Source organism: Erpetoichthys calabaricus, chromosome 2 (assembly GCF_900747795.2).
Source record: "Erpetoichthys calabaricus chromosome 2, fErpCal1.3, whole genome shotgun sequence".
NCBI classification, from domain to species: Eukaryota; Metazoa; Chordata; class Cladistia; order Polypteriformes; family Polypteridae; genus Erpetoichthys; species Erpetoichthys calabaricus.
In genome coordinates this window covers 196,468,407-196,495,824 of record NC_041395.2, presented here as the reverse complement: position 1 = coordinate 196,495,824, position 27,418 = coordinate 196,468,407, and the positions used below count along the sequence as shown (strand labels likewise).

General features: G+C 36.7%; 1 protein-coding gene across 5 annotated transcripts in view; it reads right to left on the bottom strand.

Annotated features, from left to right (window-relative positions):
* Nucleotides 1-27,418, bottom strand: part of tnk2b (tyrosine kinase, non-receptor, 2b) — a 250,834-nt gene that overhangs the window by 89,490 nt on the left and 133,926 nt on the right. For all 5 annotated transcript variants that reach the window (XR_007933986.1, XR_007933988.1, XM_051921975.1 and 2 more), the window contains 3 exons: nucleotides 26,425-26,602; nucleotides 16,572-16,642; nucleotides 1,224-1,430 (listed from right to left, as the gene is read on the bottom strand). Coding sequence is in view for 3 of the 5 variants with exons in the window: in XM_051921975.1 (XP_051777935.1) it covers nucleotides 1,224-1,430; nucleotides 16,572-16,642; nucleotides 26,425-26,602 (456 nt within the window). In the remaining 2 variants the exon portion in view is untranslated. The remainder of the gene's footprint in view (nucleotides 1-1,223; nucleotides 1,431-16,571; nucleotides 16,643-26,424; nucleotides 26,603-27,418) is intronic.

Sequence of the window (27,418 nt, the reverse complement as noted above, 5' to 3'; positions counted from 1 at the left end):
TACTATCTTGAACCTTGTGTACTGGTTTGCATTTCATTAACACTAGAATCCCTGAAGCCTACAAAAAAAGTCATAATGTTGGGCCACCTTAAATTCCTTCACACCTCTTCATCAGCATCTTTGTTTTGCAAATGTGTCAATCAGCACTGACAGCAAGCAGCATGCTATCCCATCACCCCACTAACGCAGCTGAAGTTTTCCCAGCTCAAGTCTGTTTATCTGGGTGTGAGGTGCCTGGAATTGTATAGGGTAAATGATATATTGTAATTTGTAATACATACATTTCATTTGTGTTCCGTGTCTACTACGATATGGGTAAATGTAGAATGACAGGAAATGTGAGGCAAGAAATGTTGAACACAACTAAAACAAACTTTTTCATATAATAATAATGACAAAATGCTGACGTGAAGTGTATAATGTGTGAAGACTTAAGTCCAAATATCAAATAAACACTTTCACAAAAGGTATAAGAAAAAGTGTGCTTTTATTCAAGAATATTTATATGTAAAAACTGAGGCCCAAAACTGACCTGTTACAATTCCGGACACCTCACACCCAGATAAACAGACTTGAGCTGGGAAACCTTCAGCTATGTCAGTGGGGGGATGGGATAGCATGCTGCTTGCTGCCAGTGCTGATCGACACATTTGCAAAACAAAGATACTGATGAAGAGGTGTAAAGAATTTAAGGTGGCCCGGAATTACGACTTTTTTCGTAGGCTCCAGGGATTCTAGTGTTAAACCAATTGTTAGTAATTGCCACACAGTTCAAAAAAAATTGATAAAATATTTAAACATGAGATAAAGCAATGTATTAGCATGTTAAGGACAAAGGTAATAGGGCTAATATTCTTATTGAAATGTAGATGCTGTTAGTAAAAAAATTAAAGATGCTTTATGACATTTCAGTTATACAAATATGTTGCAACCCTGTAATTTTTTTCTTTTAAATTGAATTACATCTTTAAATTATGATTATACAGTCTACATTAATGTAGCACATTAATGTAAACCACCCTGATAATTTTATATAGTGTGGGTTATCTTATTTTTCCACAATTACAACTACACATTCTTCATTCATTCGAATGCAACATATTTCCTTTCCTGATATATTAGTGCCTTAGTGCAAAGTTAAAATTCTTAATCCAGTCAAATATTATTAGTTTAGTTACACTTGGCTGTCAGCATTTCTAGAAGGGGTTCTTTTATCAACTTACCACTTTACCAGTTGGTGTGAACCATTCTCCTCGTTTTACCACCCCAAAGGAGCCATCTCCAAGCTTTTCAAAGAGTGTGAGGTCCTTCTCGCTTATGAGGCAGGTAAGGGCCTGTTGACCCTCTGGTGGGGGAGGGGTTGAGACTTTGCGGAAAGTAGTGGTAGGTTGAGTTTGAAACTCAGATTCGGGTCTCTTTCCACTGAATACCTGAGGAGCAGGGAAATAAACACTGAAAGTGAATGACTCAGTGTGTTGAAAAACAAAATTAATTAATTTAGATGGTCTCTACTTACTTGGTTTCTCATAGTTAAATGACGTGTTTTATAAATGAAACTTAAATTCACACTGAACTCTAACACTGAAGGATATCCCAAGTAGAAATAAAATAGTTTTCATTATTACAATTTGCTACATAGTAACCTGTAGTTTTGTTCATCACACTTCAATAGATTATTCACTTTTTTTCTAGCAGTTTATTTTAGTGTATATTCATTATATGGACCCAATGGCCTCCTCTCATTATATATCCTGTTTTATTGCAGTTTCTTACTTTATCTGAACTTTTTAAAAGTTCACTGCATACACAGTATGTCTAATATTATGCATCCTCCAGCATGTCAATGATTTTGTAGCAAAAGGAAAATGTAAATTATAACATTACTAAAGTACCAGTAAACCAAATTATACTTTACAGACTTGCAAAAAGGGAAATAACCTGACATAAAAGAAAATAAAAAGCTCACATAAAAGGTGCAATGGTCAAGTTAAAATAGAATATCTTTGCTTGACATTAAAAGGGACACCTTTAATTCTAAATAAATGCAACATTTTCAGAGGTAACCTTTTACTTTCAAGTGATCAGCAAAATCTGAAATAACATCTCATTTTTCTGTGCTTGTTAGGCACTACATATACAGTAATGAATGAGTGGCAGCAACAGACAACAACAGCACAAGAATTGACTTTACATTTTTTATTTAATTTATAAAGGGCTTCCTCTCCTCCATGGATTGTATCTAATTATTACTTTGAGGACTAACAATTTAGATGCCACTTATTTAGAAGGCAAATTACAAAAGCAACTGAAGTTTCTTCAAGCATACATTTTGGGGTGGGGGAGGGGCGTGGTGCTAAAGTTCTAAAACTGAATTGTTAATTCTTGAAAACTTTGTGACGATGCGGGTTCGCTCCATGCTCCCATCGGACTTCGGGGAGCTCTTGAACCCAACACAGTCAGTAATGTCACCGAGATGAGCTGACACATGAGGACAATTCTCAAATGAAGCCAGGGGATAGTGCAAAAAGTGCCAAGGTGCTTTTATTAAAACAAACAGTTGTGTCAAAACAGAAAGTGCAGTTCTCCACCGTTCCAATGAATAAATACATAAAAACAGTGAAAAGTTTCTCTCATTCTCCCTGGCTCACCCATTGCTCCCGTAGCCTGCGGAGACCGAACAGCAACGAGCTCCTTTCGGCTGACCTCCAGGCATCATGGCCAGACCGTCCAAGGTCAGCTCTCCTCCCTTCTTCCTTCGCACTCACATAGTTGCTCCTCAGATCCATCGGGAGGACACCTGCCTTGCTCACCCCACTCCACTCGAATGTTCAGTGGGGCGAACTAGCCCCTACAGCACTACAGCCAAATGCTCCTTCGCGGGGCCCCAGTTCGTGCTGTCTTCTCCTTCCAGGTGGCTAGATCGTCCTTTCCAAGACTGCCTTTCATGTCCTTTAACCTCCTTTTTTCCTCGATCCATCTTGATTTCTCAATCCATCCCTCTTTCCTGGTGCCAACCCGTATATATACTCCTGTCTCCGTGGGCGCAGCGCCTTAAGCACATGGTGCAGGAAGCCAATGAGGTAATTGCGATCGACTGCATCCACACGTGCAGGTGCGACTTGCTCCAACTACCTCAAATAACTCCCCACGGTCGTGCAATCGCGCCCATGGAGAGCGACACGGCTCTATGGATTTAAAACCTGGCCCCTTTTTTTTTTTTTTTTTTGAAGCTGTGGACCTGCTATACCACAAACTTAAACAAAAAAGTAAGAACAACTTATAAATAAAAGACTGATTATAGTGGTGTTTCAACAATTGTTCATTTACATTGATAAATAATTACATATTCATTACATTAATTACATACACTATATGCCTTTAAAAGATTATGATGGTGCAGGTCGGCTCCATGATCCCACTCTTGTTAGGAAGTCTAACAAGAACCCGTCACCATTGATAGTTGTAACCAAGATGAGCTGGGCAAATGAGGACACACATGCAGTATGGACTAGGTGCTTTAGTGATTAGTGCTTTAAATTAAAACTAATTCAAAGAAAAAGAGCACAACAAATGCAGTGAATCAAGTTCTTTCATAAAAAAAAAAATAAATAATCCCATAAAACCAAGGTTATTGTGGAGGTTAAAAGCAGTCCCAATAAAAATATCCATTAAAATGAGGTGCAAGCCCTGGTGCATTCCATTAAAACTGACATCTCCTCTGCTTACCCTGCACAGGACCTTGCAACAGAAGACATGCCTAACTGACAAGCACAGCCAACCTTCTCCACCAGGCTCGGGTCCCTGCTGTCCATGCCTCCCAGTAGGGTGCCATGCCGAACCTCATTGCTCCTAGGCTTGGGTCTCTGTAGCTGTCTATGGCTTGGCAGGGTGCCATATCAAGCCTACTGGACTCCAACTGCACCTCCTCAGTCTTAAGTGTAAGAATCGCACCAACAGGTCACTCCAGCTCCCTACACTCTGAGGTTGAGTGATTCACTTCAGCCCCTGAGCATTGGCCTCATGTGCCCCCCTCAAGGGGATTTCCTCCTAGCTGCCTACGTCTTTTCTCTCTCACACTGGCTCTCTCCCATTCCTCTTTATTGCTCCTATGTTATTTGGTACAGGGGCGACAAGCGCTACCTCCAAGGCACAATGGAGGCACCTGACTGATCCACCTGCCTCTGCACACATATGCAGCACAATAGGCAAAGTACCTCAATCAGCCAGGGAGAGAACTGTAACTGTGCACACCTGCACCCGATTGCTGCTCTGCACACAATTATTTATTTAAAATATTCCCAATGCCACAGACCACTCACCACACATACTGGAGAAAATCCAGTTCTGTATACTGTGAAGGTGTCTGACTAGAAGGAAGATGATAGTACTATATTATCATTTATGTGCAATGACAAGTCAGGATATGGGTTGTTTTACGTAGAAGCAAGATTATACAGACATTTACACTTATTGTATTTGTTTCAGTGTTTTGGAACAACAAGGGACAGCTTAAACTCACTTTATAGAAAGTCTTTTCAAGACACAAGAGTTCAAATACAAATTAGCTGTACAGCAAGTAACACAACCCCTTTCATATAATGGCTTGGATACATTTGGCAGGCAACATAAAAAGAAATGGCCATAGTATTTTCCAGCTACAGCTATACTCTAATTGAGACTTAACATTTGGCTGTGGTAGATTTCTTAGCAGGATTTTGCAAGCAAAATGTTTTAAGGAGTCTAAAATGAATTGCTGTTTCTCCAGAAAAAATATATGATCCAAATGTATGTTAAAAATTTTTATCATTAATGAAACAGTAACTTCTCTTTTGGTCTTTGTATATTTCACAAATGTCCAGAAAATGTTTCATGGATTAAAACCAGAAAATGACTACATGTACATTACTGAAATGGTAGGCATCTCAAACTGAATCACTTGCGTGTAGGTTTCAACTTTGTTTAAAGTTGCCAATTATTGTTGTTTAGTTCTTAGTGTATGGAAAAAAAAAACATAAATCAGACAGCACAAAGATTTTAACCTCACTGTACATTGTTAGAATCAAACAATGAAAGAAAAGAATACAAATTGTATTTTTGCTGCATATATTATTTATATTACTTATTCAACAATGACTATATTTTAAGCTATCCATTTTTATCATTTAAAAAGAATCTGGTCATATATCTGTAATGCAGATAAAAATGTGCCTTTACAGTATGCTAAATATGACTCATAATATTTGTGTGGTTTATTTTAGTGTGGTTTTATTTTATGATTATTTAGATGAATTGACCTTGTGCCCAGAGCTCAAAAGAGAAAGCTGACACTGCCTGAAACTGTGTGATCAAAATGTTCTGTAACCAAAACGACAGACAGGTGCAAATGAGATCATTAGAATATAAGGTGTCACATAACAAATGACTGATGTGAATTTGTTTTAAAAAAAGAGTTGCATTCTTGGGGATATACAAATGTAAAAGAAATTACAAGATGGATTCTAGGGGATATACAAATGTAAAAGAAAATAAGAAATTGTACTATTACCTTTAGAATGTACATGTTTAAGCTGGTATAATCTAACTAGTAGGGAATCCATTCCCGGGCTCCCGGATTCCCGGACATTTTTCATTCCCGCATTCCCAGGAATGAAACTGCTGTAATTGCCGGGGAAACAAGAATGGCCAAGCTCGCATATATAGCATGTAAAAGTGTAAAAATCGATTAAGAAATAACAGAGTTATAGTTGAAAATAATTAAGGTGGCGCCATTGCTGCAGCTTGCACTTCATCAGACAACAGCTTTGAACAGCAACTTGAAATTGCAATGCGTCAGTCTGTTGCATCCACATTATCTGTGCCAAGAAACTTGCCATCACAGAATGATGACAAGAAACTGGATGCATCAGTAAAAGCTGAAATGGCGGTGTTTCAGAGCAACGGCAAGTGCAGACATTGTTTAGAACAAGTGTATCAGTATCTGATGATTGTGCCGCCTACTTCAGTGGAGGCAGAGCGTGCTTTCTCAGCGGCTGGTGTACTTCTGCACGAAGGTGCGCTCTTGCCTGGACGACCACATGCTAAAAATAATAATAATAATTCATTACATTTATATAGAGCTTTTCTCAGTACTCAAAGTGCTATCCACACAAGGAGGAACTGGGAAGCGAACCCACAATCTTCCACAGTCTCCTTACTGCAAAGCAGCGTGCGCCAACTGTGAGGGCGAGGTGCTTTTTACGCTCTTATTACCACAACTAAAGATACATGTACTTATATGACAGCATGAACTGCTTGAAGATAAGGTTAGTCTTTTATTTGTGTTTTATTAAAAATAAGAGTTGGTCATTCTAAAACCATTCACATGTGAGATGCCCATGCACTGTCATATCCCCGGGAGCCCGGGATTCCCGGGAATGAAATGTGGGATTCCCGAATTCCCGGGAATGGATTCCCTACTAACTAGTGTGTATATGATTGTAAGAAGACGTGAGATAGGGGCTTAGGACTTTATATGTAAACATATATCTTGTAAGCTGCTTAAAGTAACCTCACTAAAAAGCAAATCGGACCACAGGAACTTATCAATTGTTCAAGTTCGACTGGTATAGGATTTTATATTAAATGGCCATTAATGGCAAACTATAAAGAACAGGATTTTAAAAGCATTTTCAGAGACATCATACCTGTCAGAGAGAGAAGACTTCTTGATCAGTCACATCTACAACTGTCCCTCCGCTCCCAACCATCACACCTGGCTTAAGAAGATAAAGAGTGCAACAACTACTGCTATAAACACTGCCTGATACAAAGCTGTGTGAATCGTTCAAGTTGTATGTTCTTCATGTGTAAAATTTATGCATGTTTTTTTCCGCATATAAACATATTTAAAGATTGAAATACAGTTAAGAGTATTACTTAATTGAAGGTGCCTTGTTGTTTACAGACATTTAGCAACAAGTGATGAGTGTTAATATAACAAACAGTGCTCATTTAGTTTACACTTTGTCAGGGGTAGGGATTCAAGTGTGGAGATGTATGCATAATATGGTAAGTGGAGTTTTTCCAAACAAGCCCTTGGCTTCTGTTAGATTTGTGGGACCCTTTCAAAAGGTAGGATTATGTAACATCTCATGTATGATGTTTAAAAAAAAATTAATTTCCTCTTAAGTTTAGTAACTATCAGCACAACCACTAGCTGCAATAATGTTTGCTAAGTGTTACATATACTTGTTGATGAGCTTCATATATTCGTCCCATTACAAGCAATTTCAAATTATTAATAATTTAAGGGTTATAAACAATCCAGGTATTTTGAAATCAAGATGTTAGCACCACTGCGTTTGACCAGTGAGAGTTTCCCATAGTAGAATGCATTTTTTTTTTCACAACTACTGTAATTTAACCTTTTCTTATATGTGAACAATGGTACCTGTCCTTGTAATATACCATGCACCTTTGTAAATTTTTCAAATTTAAAAATTTTGAGGAAATTCACTTTAGTTTCAAAATGCTATCTGCGATGCAACAGATACCTTTAATGCAAGAGGTAGGACCTTTACTCTAATAATGAGAAATAAACTTTTTACTCACCTGGCTCTTAATATTCTGTAACTAGACTGACTGATCTAAGGAGGCATTTACTACTTCTCATAATAACTTTGAAAGATATCTCATTTCACTTACACGAAACAAACTGAAAATATTTTCATTCATGCCTCTTTATTTATCACTAGGACCCACAAAATGCTATTACCAACTTCAAACAAATACAAAAATTGAGATAAATCTCTTGAGACTGAATACACAATTGTGTTAAACACACTGTCATGTATGGCTTTGTTTATAATTGTATGTATTAGTGTGTTATGAATACTGAATGCAGCACATTTAGATTTTAAACACACATTAATAGTTCAAGCCTGTGGCAAACAATTATAAAATATGAATGCTTGATTTTCTAATGTCATCTGTACTGTATATGAAAAAGGAAGTTGCATCAGTATTTTATGGGACTGCTTTTGTACTATAGTATACAGATGCCATATGTTTCAGCTGTGAGAGAGAGAGAGAGAGAGAGAGAGAGAGAGAGAGATTAAAGCAGATCAGGATAATTTCTGCAGTTGCTAACTATAATTCCTTATCAAATAAAGAGTAAGCATTCCAGCAGTGAGCAAATACACAGAGCCTGATGGCCAAGAAAAACTTAAGGCCAGGAAAAAATGCCAGAGATGACAACAGCTAAACATATGGGACCTTGCTTTACCTCTGCTGGTAAGATTGCACAAAGATCTAACCCTTTAATGGCAAATAAAATAGTAGTGCGAAGAAGCACACTACTGTTTCTTTTATGACGGACCACATTCTTTGGAAAACCACTGCAGACGGTAGCATTCAGAGTATCAGTGTGAATGGGATTCAAAACATTCCCACATACAAATCAAACGTGTGTATAACACATGTGCTGCATACACTCTGTGTGATGGTACTCACTGTTACTACATAATTGTATTAACAGGTCTTGGTTATGCAACGTATCACAAAATATGCGGCTTCACCTGTGCAATTGTTGTTGTGGGTGTTAACATTCTCCAATTAAGTTGTTTTATTGATGTGTTACCCACTAAAAACCATCAGATGTGAAAGTTAGAGTACTGCTTACTTTAAAGCACTTCAGACTGAAGTGCTGGAGTTAGATAAGAATTTTGCCACTCTGACTCCAGCTCTGATGCAAGAGGGCCATAAACAGCTCATTTATATGACTCCAAATAACTGGATTAAGGAGTTATGTTAAAAATCAAAAAGAAAAATCCTCAAATGGATTATACCAGAAAAATGTATAGTATACTATTTGACAATGGTAAACACTGAAGAAATACATTTAATAATGTCTTTAACCAACACTGAAGCATTTTTCTACTAGCATACAAGCTTAAATCAATATTACAGAAGTTAGAAGAAGTTACAGTACCAGAGGTGTCTCTTTTTTGGAAAACAAAGATTAAACAGAGCACAAAAGTTTTGACTTGAAAAAGTACAAGAAGTGTAAACGATGGTAGAACTGTTGTCACAAAGTAAAAAGCAGATGGGTTGCGAGGAAAGACCCAATGATTGTGTTTATAAAACTAGGGGGCTCCACCCCCTGCTCGCTTTGCTCGCCCACCCCCGGGTTTGGTTTATCGGATATACAATTTAAAGAGATTGTTATTTTAATGGGAATTGTTACATATGCATTATTTTCATTTTTACTTTAAAACTTTTGTAAAAACAATACTTGTCCTTTATTTCCGGCCCAGGTGTGGTTAAAACTCTTTCTCGTGAGACTTATAACGCTGCTCGGTTTGTGAAGGGGGAGTGGCTGAATGCACGCTAAGGAGATGCCGTCGGATCATCTGCTGTCTTTCAGCTGCTGCTGTTGTTGTGCTGCCTGTCAATCATTTAAAAGCCTGTACAGCAGCTGTCCTTTTGCCACTTCGTGTCTCTCCTGCACGCGTTGTAAGGGGGGGAGCTGAATGCATGCTAAGGAGTTGCAGTCGGATCATCTGCTGGTTTGCTGCTGCTTGCAAGCTGCCTTTTCTGCTTGTCGCACTGTCCGATCATTTCAAAGCCTGTACAGCCGCTGTTCTTTTTTCATTTCGCATCTCTGACGCTCGTGTTGTGAAGGGTTGGGGGGGGGGGGAGGGGGGGGGATGGGTGGACATTTAGGGTGGCTTGTTATTGTTTTAAGAACTGGCAGCAAGTTAAAGTGTCTCTCGCGGGACTTCAAATCGTCTGCCGAGAAGATCACGTCTCGTCTCCCTAGTTCTCCTCCCAAAGATTTTTTTTATAATAGAGAGACATAAACACATAAAGGAACATAACTAGCAATTGTGAAAACTGAACAAGAGGAAATGTTAAAAACAAATTCCTTCCTAACATAATGTCCTTGTGCAGCAAGCACAGTGCCTAAAAATACTGGATATTTGTACAGTTTAAAAAGACACTGCATTGCTATTTACAGACACAGCCTACCTACCTGTGGGCAATTCAGAACAGCCCTTTTTCAGATCTGTATGATTACAAAGACTTGTTAACAAACAAACATGAAGGCACACAAAACTGAGGCAGTATTTTTTGTGGTGATTAGTGTATGCATGTCTCATCACTGATCATTACAGTATATCATGTGAATGCCAGAGCCTATAAATGTCAGCAGACACATGCTTAACTTCAGCTGTAAGCAAGTAGTTTTACTAGAACAATGCAGTTATATCGCATTTGCAATGCCACTTTTTCACATGAAGCTCTTAGGAGAAGTGCGCCTATAGCAAAGATCAGAATAAAATGGATTATCATACCAGCGATAATATGCTCATTTGCCTGAAAGGTAGGGAAAAATGCACTGGCACAGATTAAAAGGACTGGATACAGATAGGCAGGAGAATAAAGAAAACATTACCATGTGGTGCCATGCACTGCATGCTTGCCTTTCTTATAATGAAGATGAACTGAAAACAAGAAACGGAATAGTAATACTATAAACATTCAACCTAACCAAAAGAAAAAGGAAAATGATAACATACAGAAAACACTAGTTTAATGAAGAACTCCAGTTTTGTTGTGTGTAATGTAATTCTTAAGTGTAAAAATCAAGTTAAAGCATTTAAACTGAATAGACTGAAACTGGCATATCATGAAGTCGACTCTAAGTGGTCTTGCAAAGTTACCCTCTAAGAATAGGTCACAGCAATCAAACAGTTAGCACTTTAGTTGACCCCATGGTGACATTTGGCTTTTTTGGCCCATATAAAATCTGTTGAGTTTCTGAAAATAAAAAAAAAATTAAAAAATCAATCAATCAATCAATCCATCTGTAATAAATAAGGTATTAATATTTAAAGGTAAGTAGATATTTGAATATATTTAACATTTAACTTAGGTTAACAGATCTGGGTGTTACATGAATAATTCTTGTTTATACTTCATTATTATGGTAACTCTGCTGGATTATTATATATATCGATGTTCTTTTTTTTTTTTTTTTTTACTCATGGTCTCTCTTTAAAGCATGATCCACTTATGACAATATTGTTTCTGTCCTGCTTGCCACGCTCAACTAACATCAGGTCAGGTCATGACAGGTGGGGGAGCATGCACTGGTACAACGAAACAGCTCGGGATTCTGGTTGGCACCCCTCCCAGGCAGACAACAAACATCCTGCATTACAAATGCATTGTGACCTGTCTTGCTGCTGCATTTACAGCTGTGAGGAATGGGAAGCAGGGCTGAGGTTGAGCCCAGATGAAAGTACCTTTTTTGAGAGTGCAGGGGACCTCCCTAGGAAGACCCGAGTGCAAGGGGTAAGGAATAATGTGTTTGCGCCAAACAAGCTTAACGGTTTAAGTTCTGGAGGATTACAGGTCAATTATCAAGACAGAGTCAGCAAGAGAATAGCGAGACAAGTAAAGGAACAGGCAAGAGGCAGGCAGGTCACAGGCAGACTTGTTTTATAATTTTAAAGATGTACAAAGGACAGCAACAGAGTAAAGTTTCTTTATATTGCAGCAATCAGAATAAAAAGCAATTAAGCAGCTGTGGAGTCACCCGGAAAAGTGAGATTGCCACAGCATTAAGTCATTGTCCACACAACTGGTCTACTTTTTCTTTTCTCTTGTATAGACGTAGCAATATAAAGATGGACTGAATATTTGTATTTACACTTCATTGTTCTAGGAAATATCTGTCAAGCCAGCAGCCACATAAGTTGGTTGACACAGATAAGATTCATTAAAGTGGGGATTTTAAAGTTTTAAAATAAAAATAAAAATCAGAATTGTTAGTTATTTTCCAATTGCAATAATGAGAAGGTCTTAGCATTACTTTTTGGGCACTAAAGAAAATCTGCTTTGAGTATGCATGTAGATCAAAGTGCAGAGTAATGGGAGAAGAAAAAAACTACAAAGTAGAAGTGGTCCGGCTGTAAGGTTTATTCATGAAGATAACAAGCTAATTATAACAAGTTACACATTCAAAATTACAAAAAGGCAGATCGTAGAAGTGATGTGCAGAAACTATCTGTAAAATATCGCCGCACTGCACTGCCTGCCTGGAGTAACCTGAAGTCAAAATGAGTGTGGGTAAAGCAAACAACCATTCTTTTACAATGAAATGTCAGTTTTTACCTTAGAACAATACCTTTTTTTAATGAATTCAAAATAAAGATGTAATCTGACAGGCCTAGTCTATAGGCAGCGTTTTAGTCTTTTCAAACCATCATTTAAATGGTTATTCCCAAACCTTGCGTAGAGAACTGTATTAATCTGAACAACCATACTAACAGATAAATATAATAAACTTATAAAAATTTATTTTAAAAAAACATAAGCAAAAGTGATAATAGCAACAATAAAATCATACATATTCTACTGGTTCATAGTATTAATTTTTTGCCTCTCTCTCATGATTTCATAAAACCCTCTTCTCTAATGTAGAGTATTTACTGCTAACTTGAATTCAGGGACTGTAAACATTTCACTAATAGTGGCACAATATTTTAGAGGTGAATAAACAAAAGTTACATATCTGTGTATCTATATCGGTTACATATCATATTTCTATACAATATTAAGAATGCACATGTGATAATATTTAAAATATTTTTATATAAGAAAATGGTTTTAAATAATATAACTATTTTATTGTGAATTCTTTCAAGTGACGTACACTCAAGTTAAATATGAATACTATGCCTTAAAAAAGAAATACAAAATTAATTTTGAACTTGCTAACTTTAGAAACAGGGCTATAGAAAGATGTCTGCCTGACAATGGTGCTCATTTATGAGCTCATGTTGATATTGCAGGAAATGGTTTCTGAAGTTACCAGACAGGTCTATCATTAAGGATTACTTTTGGAGGTGGTCCACAACTAGATGCAATATAGACTGAATGAGAGGGGTATTTGCTGAATAAATGTATATAGTTGTGACAACACTTAAATTAGAAGCAACATGTAGAATACAATATCATTGTCGTCTTTTTCCTTGGCACTGTAGGTGTAGGCCTGAGTTGAAACCTTTGACAGAAACTTATCATCATCAAATCTTCCACCTCAGCCAAAGTTAAGCTAAAAAATAAGTTTCTCTATAAAACTGCTACAATGAGCCTGTCTATCTGATAAGGTTGTGTCTATACCAACTGAGTGACACTCTTAAAAGCATTTATCAGATACCAGGGCACGAGTGGGCAGCAAAGACAGTAGTCATAATTCTCCTTAACCAACTTGCTAACCTAAACTGTGCAACATCCATCAACCAAATAATTGGACTTACAGTATGTATACCAAAGAAGTCAATGGTAAGATGTCACATCTTTTTATATTCCATTATTTATCTCCGGTTCCCCACTTTTTCACTTGCTCACTGTAGCAGATTCCATGCCCCCTAGATTATGACCCAAAATAGAGGCCCTGGCCTCTCTACCCCAAGGGGGAAATCTTAGTGCCACACTTTAGCAGCAGATATAGTGTATAATAAGCATTAGGTGTGGGTGCCACATTAAATTCAGCCATGCAAAAGGATCATGATGTGTATATGCAGGAAGTATTATAGTTGATGATGTTACTTAGCCAGAAAGTAAAAAAAGGTTTTTCAGGCAAATTTTTATAAGTTCTTCCTCCATCTTTACCAGAAAAGATATACTGTACTCATGAAAGCATAAACCTCTGCTATTAGAACTGACGCTGCCAGCACCCAGAACACGCAACCATATCACAGATGACCTGTAGGAGAACAAGCAGCAGGCACATCCAAATGCACAGGTACTGAGAAAGCCGTAAACCAGACAAAGATTCACCTATTCAATGAGATAATAGACCAGTAATCTTACAAAGAATTTTGGAATTTTTAATTCCTTACCCAAAAATGATTAAAGACAAATATAATTCTTAAGTTTGTAGCCTTTTTGTAGAACAAAGAGTAGGAAATTCAAAACAGCTCAGATTTGTTTGTGGTGTTTGTTTGTTTTATTTGTTCTGCATCTGTACATGCATGCATATATCCATCTTCTATAATCTTTGTGTTATGAATAATTTTATTACAGTTATTCATTAAAACTCTAATACCAAGTGCGACCCACAAAAAGTGAAGGTGCTTACTAAAAAAAAAAAAAAAGCAGCTAAACTTTGCTACACTAAAACCAAGACTGGTGTTTCCTATAAATACATACATGTCCACACTAGGGCACACATGAGTAATCAGTGATTGTGAAATTCGTACTTTTTTATACTTTGCAAGTAATTGTGTAATGGTTTTTGGTACTTGAGTGTACATACTGAATTATAACCAGACAGTATTTAGCTGACTGTCAGAATACGTCAATACTCAAAGCTAACTGTAATCACACTAGGGACCAAAACCCAAACCATTAAACATTAAGAGAAACCATACTTTCCCATGCCTTGTGCCATCTATATACAAATGCAAGTAAACACAAAAGCTAGTCTTTAAATTGGAAAATGCAACAGTAAGGCGCATTAGCAATGATCTAAACACACAATTCATCATCTCTCTGAGCAATTTCATTGGTCAGCGTGGCTTTGGTGATGCAACGAAAGAGGAAATGAAAGTAAGTGTTAGATGCATACGGAGGAGTAAAGGTGCATATGGCATGCTGAGAGAATCACCTTCAAAGATAGCAAATATAAAACTGGACATGAGGTGAGAAAGGTGCCTTGAAAATAATGACAAGATCTGAGAAGCAGGCTTTTCGGGAACGAGGGAGAGAGTGTTGGTTAAGAGATATTCAAACAAGCAAATACAAAGGAAAGGTGCTGATGGTACACACAGTGCCAGAGATAGCAAATATTTTTTTATTACTCTATTACCTGTCTTTGACAGGAACTACGAATAGTTCATGTGGTATAGCAGGTCCGCGGCTTAGAAGAAAAGGCCAGTTTTTAAAAAAGCTTAAAGGGGGGTGTGGTAGTGTGGCCGGAGCGGTTCTTGGCCACGATGTGGTGCGGGCCTTTCCTTGCTTAAGTACACAGGTGAGGAATTGTTCGTATCCGTAATTGAGGCCGGGAGTTGTTAATTGCTACACCTGTGCCACGTCCCCATTATAAATAAGAGAAGCGCGAGTGTGGAAGAGAGGAAGAAAAGATGTAAAAAGGACGGAGGTTAATAAGAAGAAAAGGCAGGAAGTGAAGGAGCCAGTGTGAGCAAGCGAGAGCAGGCTCACTGTAAGGATAGGCAGCTGGGAGAAGTGAACCCTAGTGGGGTGCTTGGCCAGCACCCAGGGCAAACTGATTGGGTCCCTCCTGCTAAGTTTTGCAGAGGAGCAGGAGTGGCCACGATCGAGGACGGCTGGCTGGCTAGCTAGCTAGCTAGCTGTGTAAGGTAGTGGGAGTCAGAGGCTTGGGAGGTGAACGCCCCAGTGTGAGCACCTTGGTCACTGGGGAACCCAGGTCTCGGTCTAGCGGAGCCCAACAGAGCTTCCAGACTAACAGGAGAAGTTCAGCTGCAGGTAGGGCGACTCCCCTGGTGCATTGCTCGGATGGGAGGAGCAGGGGAACAGCCAGTTGAAGAAGGCACCGTGTTTTTTTTTTTTTTTAAAAAAAAGAGACTGCTTCCAGCCAGTATTTTAACCTTTTTTATTTTTTTTTTTTAAAGAATTTATTTGTTGGATTTTAACCTCCACATTTTCACTGTTTATAATGGATTATTTATTTATTTATTGACTTTTATAAGCACTGCACATGTTTTAAACACTTTTTGCTTTTGATGGTTTTAAAATAAAAGCACTTCTGCACTTTGCACCTTTCCCCTTGCTTCGTTGTGGTGTCCTTATTGTCCAGGTCATCTGGTTACATGTCAAGAGGCTGCCAAAAAGGAAGCAGGAGCATGCAGTAGAACTCACATCGTCACAGTTCATAAATAATTTGCTTGCTCAAGTGGGCTGCTCAATGTCATTCCTTTAATGTTTTTTTTCATAATTCAGACAGGAATACATCATATGTCAAACACTACACCTAGAAAAAGAGTTTCAAAATGGCAATGCCCATGAAAAGGCAACTACACATTGTTGATATAAAGTAAAAATTAACAGCATAATGAAAACAAAAAATAAAAGGCAAAAATAACTCAACAACTCATTCACGACAGAAATATCTTTACTGGCAAATAACCAATACATATGTAGAAGGAAGAACAACAGAACAATTGTGCTGTTTCATTCAGAAAAACATTTTTTCTGATCATCGAGCTTGGACTTAAGATAGCCTAAGCTTTACTTACTTCTGTAGAGGAAACACTGCGGTTAGTCATCCAGTTTTTTTCTTGGATACAAGAAATGAAAACTTCTATTGACATTACAATCCATGACAAATTATTTAATAAAGATTTACTTGACAAATGCTATGGCATTTTGATTTGTTCACAAAGGTCATTACTTTAAATATCAAAATGTCAGCAATCTTTAAATCTACAACATTAATTTCCACATAGATGATACAATTATAAATTGAAGATCATTAGATTACTTTTTTCAAATATTAAGATTTTAATTTTCATTTATTTGACGAAAAAATTAAAAAATACCTTGCTCATCCAAGATTTTCGCTTGCAGAAAGCTTTTCTTCTTTTTACTGCTTCCCACAGACGTCTTTGGCCTAAAGAAAATGACAGATTTTGAAATGGAAGAATAATCATAAAACACATGACTACTTGCTTTACTGATTATTAAAAGCTACAAAATATTTTCTCATTCTACACAACAAAAAAAGTAAGTGGTGCTCCTTTCTTTAAAAGTTTTACAAGTCAAAGTATATAATACTGCAAAATAATGTAATGTTTTTGCTGCTTCCTCGATCAGCTTTGCATGTCTGGACCCTGCAATTTTTCCAACCCTCTTGCTCAAAAAAATTGCTCAAGCTCTGTCAGGTTGCATGGAGATCATGAGTGAACAGGCAACAACATGTTGAGATCTGGATTCTTTGTGCTCTGGCAGTTTTACAAAGATTGTGAAAAAACTGCAGTGTCCACATGTGCAAAGATGATAGAGAGATTTGCCCAGGCAGACTCAAGGCTGCAACTGCTGCCAAAGGTGCATCTACTAAATACTTATGCAATCAGTTATTTTTGCTTGTTATATATGAAAAGTGTAAGGGGGAAGAATATTTTTATAGGCACTGTATACAACTAAAAGATTATTTATAGCCTACTGTAAGAAATACAACCAATCACAATATTTCCCTTTCATTTGCCCATGAAACTTCAGTTTGCACTATTAAATACATTCAAATCAAGAAATAAGTGTTTATTGGTATTAATCATCAAACAAGTAATTACAGTATGTACTATTAGCAATGGTGTAATTTTTAAACAGGTAACATCACTTTCTTCACCTTGTTTCTGGCCACAGGTATCCCAATGTACTACTTTTTCATCTATAACTGCGTATTAACTACAACTCAGTCATTAAATTTGCAGATGATAACACCACCAAAAGCCTAATCACCAGCAATGATGAGAGAGTTTACAGGGAAAAAGAGATGCGTTCTGATATATGTGTACCAGGACAATAATATCTTCCTTAGTATCAGCAAAACCATGAAGCATGCGAGAATCAAAAAAGCAGGAGGCAGACCACACTACCATCCATGCCATGGTGGATGCTGTGGATATGGTCAGCAGCTTTATATTTTGTATTTATTGTTGTCCCCATTAATGAAATACAACACTGTACACAAATACTATAGTCAGGAAGTCTTGTGCATTGTAAGTCTTCGCTATTGTAAGTGCTCATGTATCCATGTATGTTCACCAAACTGTAGGGGTGCACTGGTTGCATAAAGTCTGTAAGGCTGCACTGTAAGTCAACACAGAAAATATGTGGCACACAGATTTCTTTTGTTTCCAAAGATTTTTGTCATATATGTTGTAAAGGCACACAATATTACTAAAGATAAAGCCATAATGCATTATCATTATTGCCCCTCCTCCATTCCAGCTAATGATTTAGGATAATTAAGACTTGCACCACTAGATTATCCATAGGTTATCTGGATATTCAACAGCCATACTGACAACTACAAGAGTTTCTTATAAAAATCATGATGCTGGGTTTAATGTATGATGTTGTATTTCCTGTCAGTGTTTATATTGTCTGCTTATTCGTATTATATTTAAAACTACTGTCACTAGTCTACAGGATAAATACAAGAATATCATTATACTATGATATACTATACTACATGGCTAAAAAGTTTAACTTTACCATACTCTAAATTAGAGGTGAGCAATGTTGGTCCTGGAGGACATCAGGGTTTGTTCCAACCCAACTGCTTAATGAGAAGTCAGTTATTACTGATAAAACATTTACTGCTCCAGTGACATTTTTCTATTTCGTTTTATTTGTCTTGTTTTTTTAAGATTTCAGACCATTAACAGTTCCTTTCACCGTTTTTAATTGCTCCTTATAAGCACTAAAATACAAATGGGAAAGGAACCAACAGTCCACCATCTAGCTTCTTTCCATTAACACCCGTATGTATTCACTGTGCACTATTTGGCTTAATAAAGTACTGAGAAGGAAACTTAAGAGGGAAAAAAAAGTTAAGGACTGAAAACTACTCAAAAATTTTGAACTTCAAATCATACGGATGATATCTTTATAAAGGAAAAAATCTACGATATAAGAATGACTTGATATTGCAGAGTTAAAACACTAACAAGCCACAAAATTAAATAAGATCTGTTATTGGCAAGGATTGTTTTCTAATTAAGCATCAGGGTTGGAACAAAAAACTGCAGTCACTGTGGCCCTCTGGGACTGATGTTGTTCACCCCTGCTCTAAATAATTAGCCAAACTCTATTCACAGAAGTCCAGAATTAACTACATTTATGATTATTCTACTTGAACAGATTTTTTTTTACTGCTACCCTTGTATTAGCAGCAGAGTTGAGGGAAAAAAAATGGGAATACTTTCTAATCAAGCTGGTTTGATTTAAACCTATTACACCTTTTGAGTCGGGGTATTGCATAAACAAAAACAAAGAATGCCTAAAGCTAAAAACACTTTTGTAGGTTACATGCTTGAAAAGCTAACAGACAAGAATTTCTTGGGCTAAAACATAACTATTTGTTCATTAAGTCATGTTAAGCAGCAAATCCAGCCTCTGGAAAACAAATTAGTATTTTTCATTTAATAGAGATCTCAAAACATTTTATACCCTTCATAGTTATTAAGGATTCAATTATTCATTTTTTTTTGTTTGGAAAACCACATATGAGGTTTAAAAGGTAACATGGCCTGAACTTTGCAATGTAATCCAATATGACAAGCAGCAATTGTTCTGTTAGAAAGACCAATTATGGAACCATTATAACAGTAAAGAAACACTAAGAAAAGGTTGGTTTTCTTAAATTGATGATGCAATGGACTGTTATTCTAAGTTAACTTATTGATCCATCCATCTATCTATTATAGGCTCTGCTTAAACCAGTTTAGAATAGTTGGATTAGAAGGAACCATCCTTAGAGAAGTTTGCTACCTAATCTTCTCCAGATAAACTGTCTCAGTAGTTACATGCCTAAAGGGCAAGACAGGAATGTGGGAAAAAAGTACAGTAAATAATTCTGTAAAAGGGTATTAAATGGTTAATGTATTATTAGCATGTTACTGTTATTCAACAATGGGGAAATATAGGTGTTGAGAAAAGACTATTCACTTTAGAAAGACTCAGATTTTTTTGTTTATGAAGGTTTTCAACTTTGAAGCTGTCCACAAGATGCCAGTAGCTAAAAGTAAAATGGTGAAAAGAGATTAAAGAATGTTACACTAAAAAGCAAACATTGTCAGGGACTATACAAAAAGAGTTTTACAAAAAGTTTTCAAAGACGCTAGTAATTATACGTACATACTTGAATAACATTTTTCAGGAATGAAAATTTGCCATGACAATTCTTTACTAGAAGCTAGCAAACATATTAAGAAAACTGTTTGGACTGACCCTAGTGAAATATGTCTTAATTAAAGTGTATAACAGGCAAATTAGTATATTTTGGAGTTTCTTGAGGAAGCAGCAAAAACATGCCATTATTTTGCAGTATTATATATTTTGACGTGCAAAACTTTTAAAGAAAGGAGCACCACAATAAGAAAAGTTAATCAGGCTATAACAGGCAGCAATTTGGGCTGCAGAGGCTAAAAGTGGACTCCGGCAAGTTGCAATGTTATTAACACTTTACAATTTGTTTTTGGAGCAAAATATTCAGATGTCAGAAGTAAATAGTCAAAGACAGGGTTATTTTAATAAGACAAGCATGAGAGAAATATACAGAAAAACAGCAAATACTCTGTATTCATATTTTAAAATATTTCATCTTTGAAATATTATTATTATTATGGATGATGTCCTCAATATCTTTCATCTATTATTTGATTTGTATATTATTCTTCACTGTACACACAATAATAATAATAATCCATCCATCAATCTTCCTAATTGACTTATTAGGAATAGGGTCGAGGGGGAGTTGGAGCCTATCCCAGCAATCATGGGGCACCAGGCTGGATGATAATGTTCTAATGGATAATAAAAATGAAGTACAACAACAACATCATCATCATAGTTGTTGTCTTAAATATCTTCCATTCATTAATCTATACATATACTTATTCAATAAAGGCACAATAGCATTAATTAAAATAATCCATCCATCTTCTTAACCCTCTTACCCAGGGCACGGTCATGCAGTAGCAGCTAAAGCCTACTCTTGCAAGCATCTGACACAAAGCAGGATCAACACCCGAATAGGGCACCAGTCCATCACAGGACAAATAAAAACACACCAGGGTCATTTTAGAAATGGTAGTTAACCCAAGATTAATCTGGTTGAAGCTCAGCAACAGAGCTCAGTTTAAAACAGAGTAGCAAATCGTGATTGTGAAACTTTCGCAAGAATAAAAGTGTTAATAAAATGATGATGAGGAAGAGAAGAACATCACATGTTACAGTAAGAAAGGAGATAATTTTAATAAGTAGTGACTTGTGAGAGGACTCAATATTAAAATAGTCACATGATTAGTATGGGATGTTATTATAGTCACTTACAACAGCATGAAAATTTACAATACAAAGTGTAACATGAACAGCTTAACAGAACATAATGGATAAGAAGGGAAATGCAGGGCACATGTAAGTCAGTATGTGTGAGGTGTGGCCATCAGGTAATGTAGTATACCGACGTCTATAATAATTGTCAGAAAAAGCAATTTGTTGCATAAATGTTATTGTCAGCAAAAATATTTCCATGTATGTAACCCGCAAGTACCTATAAGTTTACCCGGGTTTCGATGTAACTCCGGAAAATGTATTGTACGACTGGCCATGGGTAAAAACAGGGCCTGGCAAATAAACTCTGACGTTATTAAACATTTGTCATTGTGACTTGGTGATAGTCACACAATATGCTAAACGAATGGAGAATTGCCTACGCCATAATATAAAGGGAATATCTTGTTTTGAGTTGTCAGTGTTATGGAGTCCCTGTCGTAATGTTTCTTGTTGTCTGGCAGTTTGCAACTGCTCTTCAGAAAGGTTGTGTGTGTAATTCATTTTTTGTTCACTGTCTAGGTGCAAGATCTTGCCTGTGCTGGTTGGTCAGGTGTGATGTAGATCAGGCATGTCAAACTCACTACCATTGGTGGGCCGCTTCGACTGCCATACATGCGTTAGCGGGCCGCACTGTAACAAATACTATTATACAAAGTTACTGTAGTTTTCTTTCCAATACTGAAAACTTTAAAAAATGTAACACAAAGTTTTAAAGAAAAGCAATTTATTTCCATACAATCTCCATACAACATCATACAATTAGAGTCTTAGCCTCTTAGCTAGGTCCTTATATAGGAGTCTTACAGTCTGAGATCTATTTCATTTGTCCCGACACTTGGCATCTCTTGTTAGTAACCAGTTTGTCAATATCAGGCTTGAAATCTTGTGCAGCTGCAACTTTTATGAGGGATGAAAGGTGCTCGACAGTAAGTCTTGAGCGATGTGGGGTTTTGGTAGCTTTCATTAACGAAAGCAATTGCTCACAAAGGTAAGTGCTTCCGAACACAGACAGTACTCTCGATGCCAACTTACGGATCTGCACATACGAGGGTGACAGGTAAGCATACAAGCCTGGCACACCAACTTCGTTGTATTTTGCCTTCAGAATAGAATCTGACTGTAGTTCAGTCAATTCCATTTGGATATTCTCAGGCGCATTCTCAGCGTTGTAAAAGTATGGTGACGTAAACAGCACAAAGTCCTGTTCGCGTGAACTGAAATCACGAAAACGCTCACTGAATTCATTGCTCAGTAATTCAAGTTGGAAAACAAATCCTCCAAAAATCTAATTTTGCTTTACTAAGTTTACTTCAAAGTTTATATTGTAAAATAAACCAATATGCAAAAAGCCCACTGACCTACACTAATTTTACAAACTCAAAATCACAAAAATTTGTTAATAAACAACTCACCAACTTCTCGTGTCCACTTCAGATCTTTAGCTGTAGTCTGCACTAACTGTTCGTTACAATACTAGCACAAAATTACATAACACTAGAGCAAAATACGTGAAAATATGCGAGCTATTACTACTCATGATGGTCAGTTCTGCCCAGTGGCCAGTCTCAGCAGCCCAGCCAGTAGTGTAGCCTGTCAGGCTGCTGCAGCCTAGCACTTCAGTTGCGACGTCACGGCTCATTAACTTTGGTCAAGGCTCGTGAGGTTGGGCAGTGTCATGCGTAGGGTATCAAGGAGCTGATGCCACAGCTGCAACTATACTAGCAGATGACGTTTCCGGTACGGTAATGCCATGGGAAAACGCTCTTTTGTCAGAAGGCAGAAGAAAGAAAAGTCAATAAGTAACGCCGAAGATGCAGAATGATTCAATCACAAACAACAGTAATCATTTTGTACAAGTTTAGTGCTAACTAGAATCTGTCACTGTCTAACAGTGCCAGTATCAACACGGAGTCTATGTGTTCTCACTGTACATTTACAGATGATTGGCATTAGTTTCAGTGAATTTCCTCACTCAAAAACATTGTGCTCAGGAATTGAGTATATGGTCAATAATAATTAAAAATTGGTTTGTAGAACTTCAATCTAGTCCTGCATACACTCTTTTTTAATTTTCTGAGTTTTCTTAAATTTTGCATGCGCCAGTCACACCACTGAAAAGGTGGATTGGCTCTTTTAAAAATCTAAGGTTTTTATTAAAAATATAATTCAGTGTAATCAGTTCAATTCATATTTATTTTTATGTGTACAAAATACAATAAAACTTAAACATGCTCTTTTCATTATGCTCCCATCCGGCCTGCATCTCAATCCATAAGTAACAGCAGCTCACTACTCAAGTAAACGGTAAATGGGTGGAAGACCACAGATTGAACCCACAACCTCTTTATTTAGAAGCAGCCATTCTTACCTCTAAACCAGCCACGCAATTGATATCTGGGCTTTAGATTTTACACATTGACAGTAACATGTAAATTGAGTGATTTCTTTTTCTTTGGTTACATTCTTAAATAAAGGCACACTTATTTTACCTATTGTGAAAGTGTTTATTTGATATTTGAACTTCAGTCTTCACACATTATACACTTCACGTCAGCATTTTGTCATTATTACTATAATATGAAAAATGTTTCTGTTTTAGTTGTGTTCAACATTTTTGCCTCGCATTTCCTGTCATCCTATATTTACTCAGATTGTTCTAGACACGGAACACACATGAAATGTATTCCAAATAACGATATGTTATTTTACACTATACAATTCCAGACACCTAACTCCCATCTAAAGAGACTCCAGCATCTGATTTGACTTCAGTTGCCTCGGTGGAGGATGAGCGAGCAGGCTGCCTGCTGCAGTTGCTGATTGACATATTTGCAAAACAAAGATGCTGATTAAGGTGCAAAGGAATTTAAGGTAACCTGGCATTAAGATTTTCTTAATAGGCTTCAGGGATTCTAGTGTTAAGAACATTAATTCTCCATGGTTCCAGATGCTACAGACTCCCATCAAATGTATGTTTTTTATTATATGATAGTAATAATAATAGCAGCTCATTACTCAAAGCGCTAAACTCAGAGACGATGCGGGATTCAAACCTATTACCTTGTGGTTGCTAAACAATAACTTATCCACTGCACTGTTCAGATCTGTGACAGAGCAGTATTACCACTGTGAAAACTGGCTGAAAATGAAACGTGCACAAACACACATATATGAACATTTTTTACTTTGTAATGACTGATAGTTTGACCTGTGGTGGGCTGGCGTCCTGCCCAGGGTTTGTTTCCTGCTTTGCAACCTGCGTTGGCTGGGATTGGCTCCAGCAGACCCCCGTGACCCTCTAGTTAGGATATAGTGGGTTGGATAATGGATGGATGGATGGATGATAGTTCGACTTCAGCAACATGTCACCTGAGCAATTTCTTTATCTTCAGTTTTATTCTCGAATAAAAGCATACTTGTTTTGTTACACCTTTTCTGAAAGTGTTTCTTGGATATTTGGGCTTCAGTCTTCACACATTCTACACTTCACATCAAAATTATACTATTACTATAATATAAAACGTGTGTCTAGCATTTCTTGCCTTGCAGTTCCTCTGTCATTCTATATTTACACAGATTGTTGTAGATACGGAACACACAGGAAATGCATTTCAAATCACGGTATTTCATTTAAAAAAAATTTGTCACACACATCCGATTACGAGACAGCCAAAGGGTTCAATTCAGGGTGTGAAATCATTGGGAAAAGGGTTGGAAAAAGAGTATTAATGCCTTCTCTTTCATTTTCCACAGAAGCACAGAGGATTAACTCACTTCTGTCCCCGCCTTGAAGACCTCACTCTACTTCCTGTCGCCAAAATATAAATCCTCTGAATTGCCATTTATCACTTGTCCTTTGTTGTTTTACGCTTACAGACCAGTTTAAGTCTTTTATTGACTACTCTGCCAGCAATATACGGGGCCAATCTCCAAATCTTCAATTTTGTTTTTTCGACTTATTTACACTATATAATTCCTTATAAACACATTGCCAAATAAACACTTCAACACAGACTTAAACCGTAAGGATTGCAGCACGGCGATGCCTTCATCTGTGTGAATATGGGGGAGATGGGGGTGTAGTAGGCCGCATTCTGCTAATCTACACATTTGCAAAAGAGTGGCCTATTTGCACAGTGATATGGAGCTTTGACCTTCTTGGAATATGTCAGGAAAATTTAAGGAGGTTGAGGACAATGAAAAAAGTCGTAAGCTTCAGGGATTCTAGTGTTGAAACAGCTAAATCTGTTGAAGTTCAATCAACATTTAAAATGTATAAACTATAATATGGTAACAAAAATATCTGCACTGCTTAGTAAATATCCTTTATTCCGTTCAAATTTCTCGAAACAAACTAGCAAGGCACTTTCATGTCAAATTTTAATATCTGACAATATCTGTCAATATACTGTATATCAACGTTATTTTATTTATATTCTCTCAACCAAATTATATGGTTTCAGACTGTAGACCACATTTTTAATCAATGGCCATTATGTGCAGAGTTTGCACATTATACCCATGTTTGTATGGGGATTTTCCTCTGGGGATTACGATATTCCTTTCATATCTAAAAGATGCACATGTTGTGAATAATGTTAAATTAAAAGTTCAGTAGTGGTAATAGTAAACCAGCCTTGTCACTTATAAATGCTAGAACAGTGATGCAGAAAAATAAAATTAAAACAATAGAGAAGAAAAACAGTTAAAAGATTAACCGACACTGAATTCATATGCTCTGTATCTTGTATAAGTAAGTAAACTAATTTCAGTTGCTTATGCTTAATGTAATCTATGTACAAGTAATGCCTTTTTAGCGCTATTGTTTATAATGAAAGATAGCAGCTTGCTATGCCTTCTGATATTAGTAAACAGAGCCATAATAACCTATTTGAAAGAAAGCTATTTTTTTCAGTTTTATCAAATTAACCGTTGATAAAATATATATATTTCACTCTTTATTTCAACATATTACTGAAGAATCACTGGCCAAAAAGTCTGATGATACTGTAACTTTAAAAAACATTTTTGGAATTAGCAGGCTTCATTTCTTTATAGCATGTAGCATTTCTTTCCAAATGAAAACAAAGAGAAACAGAGAAAAATAAAATAAATAAAATATAAACTCTAAAGAGAAATAGAACTTGTGGAAAGTGAATGCTTTGCTACGAAAGAATGGACTCAAAATTAACATCAGCAATTTTTTTTTTATTTAATGTTTGCCTCTTTGTACATATCATAAGATTCAAGGTATATTAGTGCAATTTTAATCATGTAACTCTAGCCTTCAAAAATCTTTCAGACAAGTTACAATCTTAAAACAGTACCCACCTGGACGGCCCATGCCGATTTTTTCAAGATCTTCATTTTTTACATAATCAAAATGTGAGAGGCGGGTGACGTTAAGGTCATCACGGATGCGTAGGAAATACTGCTGAAGCTGCACTTCTGTTAGAAGTTCAAGAAGCCACTCTGTACCCTCATCTGACTGCATGCTACTGCCCAGTTTCTGCAGAGACAAAGAACAACCACAATTAATAAAAAAAAAAAAAAAAACTAAATTAAAAAATAAGGAAAAACAAAAAATCACATCATGATTAATACAAAATGTTCTTTTTCAGGCAGGCAGAAATATGTGGGTATGAATCATGTCAGGAGAGCTCTAGCATGGCCTTATTTATTATTCTAAAGGATATAAAATATACAGAAAACACCAGATAAGGTCAATACTGTTAAGATTTTCCTTTTATAAAATAACCATTTGATAAATATGCATATTAAATATTTTTCTCATAACACCAACAAATTACGTAAATAGAAAAAACAGTGTGCATTATCTGGGCAATAAAGTGGCTAAGTGGTTAGCTTTTGTGGCTGAAAGCTCCAGAGATTTGATTCCTGGACCAAGTACTGTGTGGATTTTTCTATAGGCACTTCAGATGGCCTAATGCATCGCAAAGATGTGTGTGTGTGTGTGTGTGTGTGAGTGAGTAAGAGAGAGAGAAAGACAGTAAAGAGAGCAGACAGCTGATAAACTGGAATCCTGTCTTAGGTTGACTATTACCTTATTCCCTATGCTGCCAGGGGTTCAGTGGCAACTGGGCGACAGTCAACTTGGCAAAAAGACAACTCTGTGACATCCTTTACCAGTTAGGTACTAGTTAGGTTCAAAGAGATTTTTAAATTATATTTAAATGACAACGTGATTTAAAATGTTGAAAATGACAAACGAACTTTATTCTGCAGATGGATCAAACTCTATCTTACATTATCTTCTGCAAACAAAATTGCTAATCCTTTATATAAATTGTATTGATTCTAATCA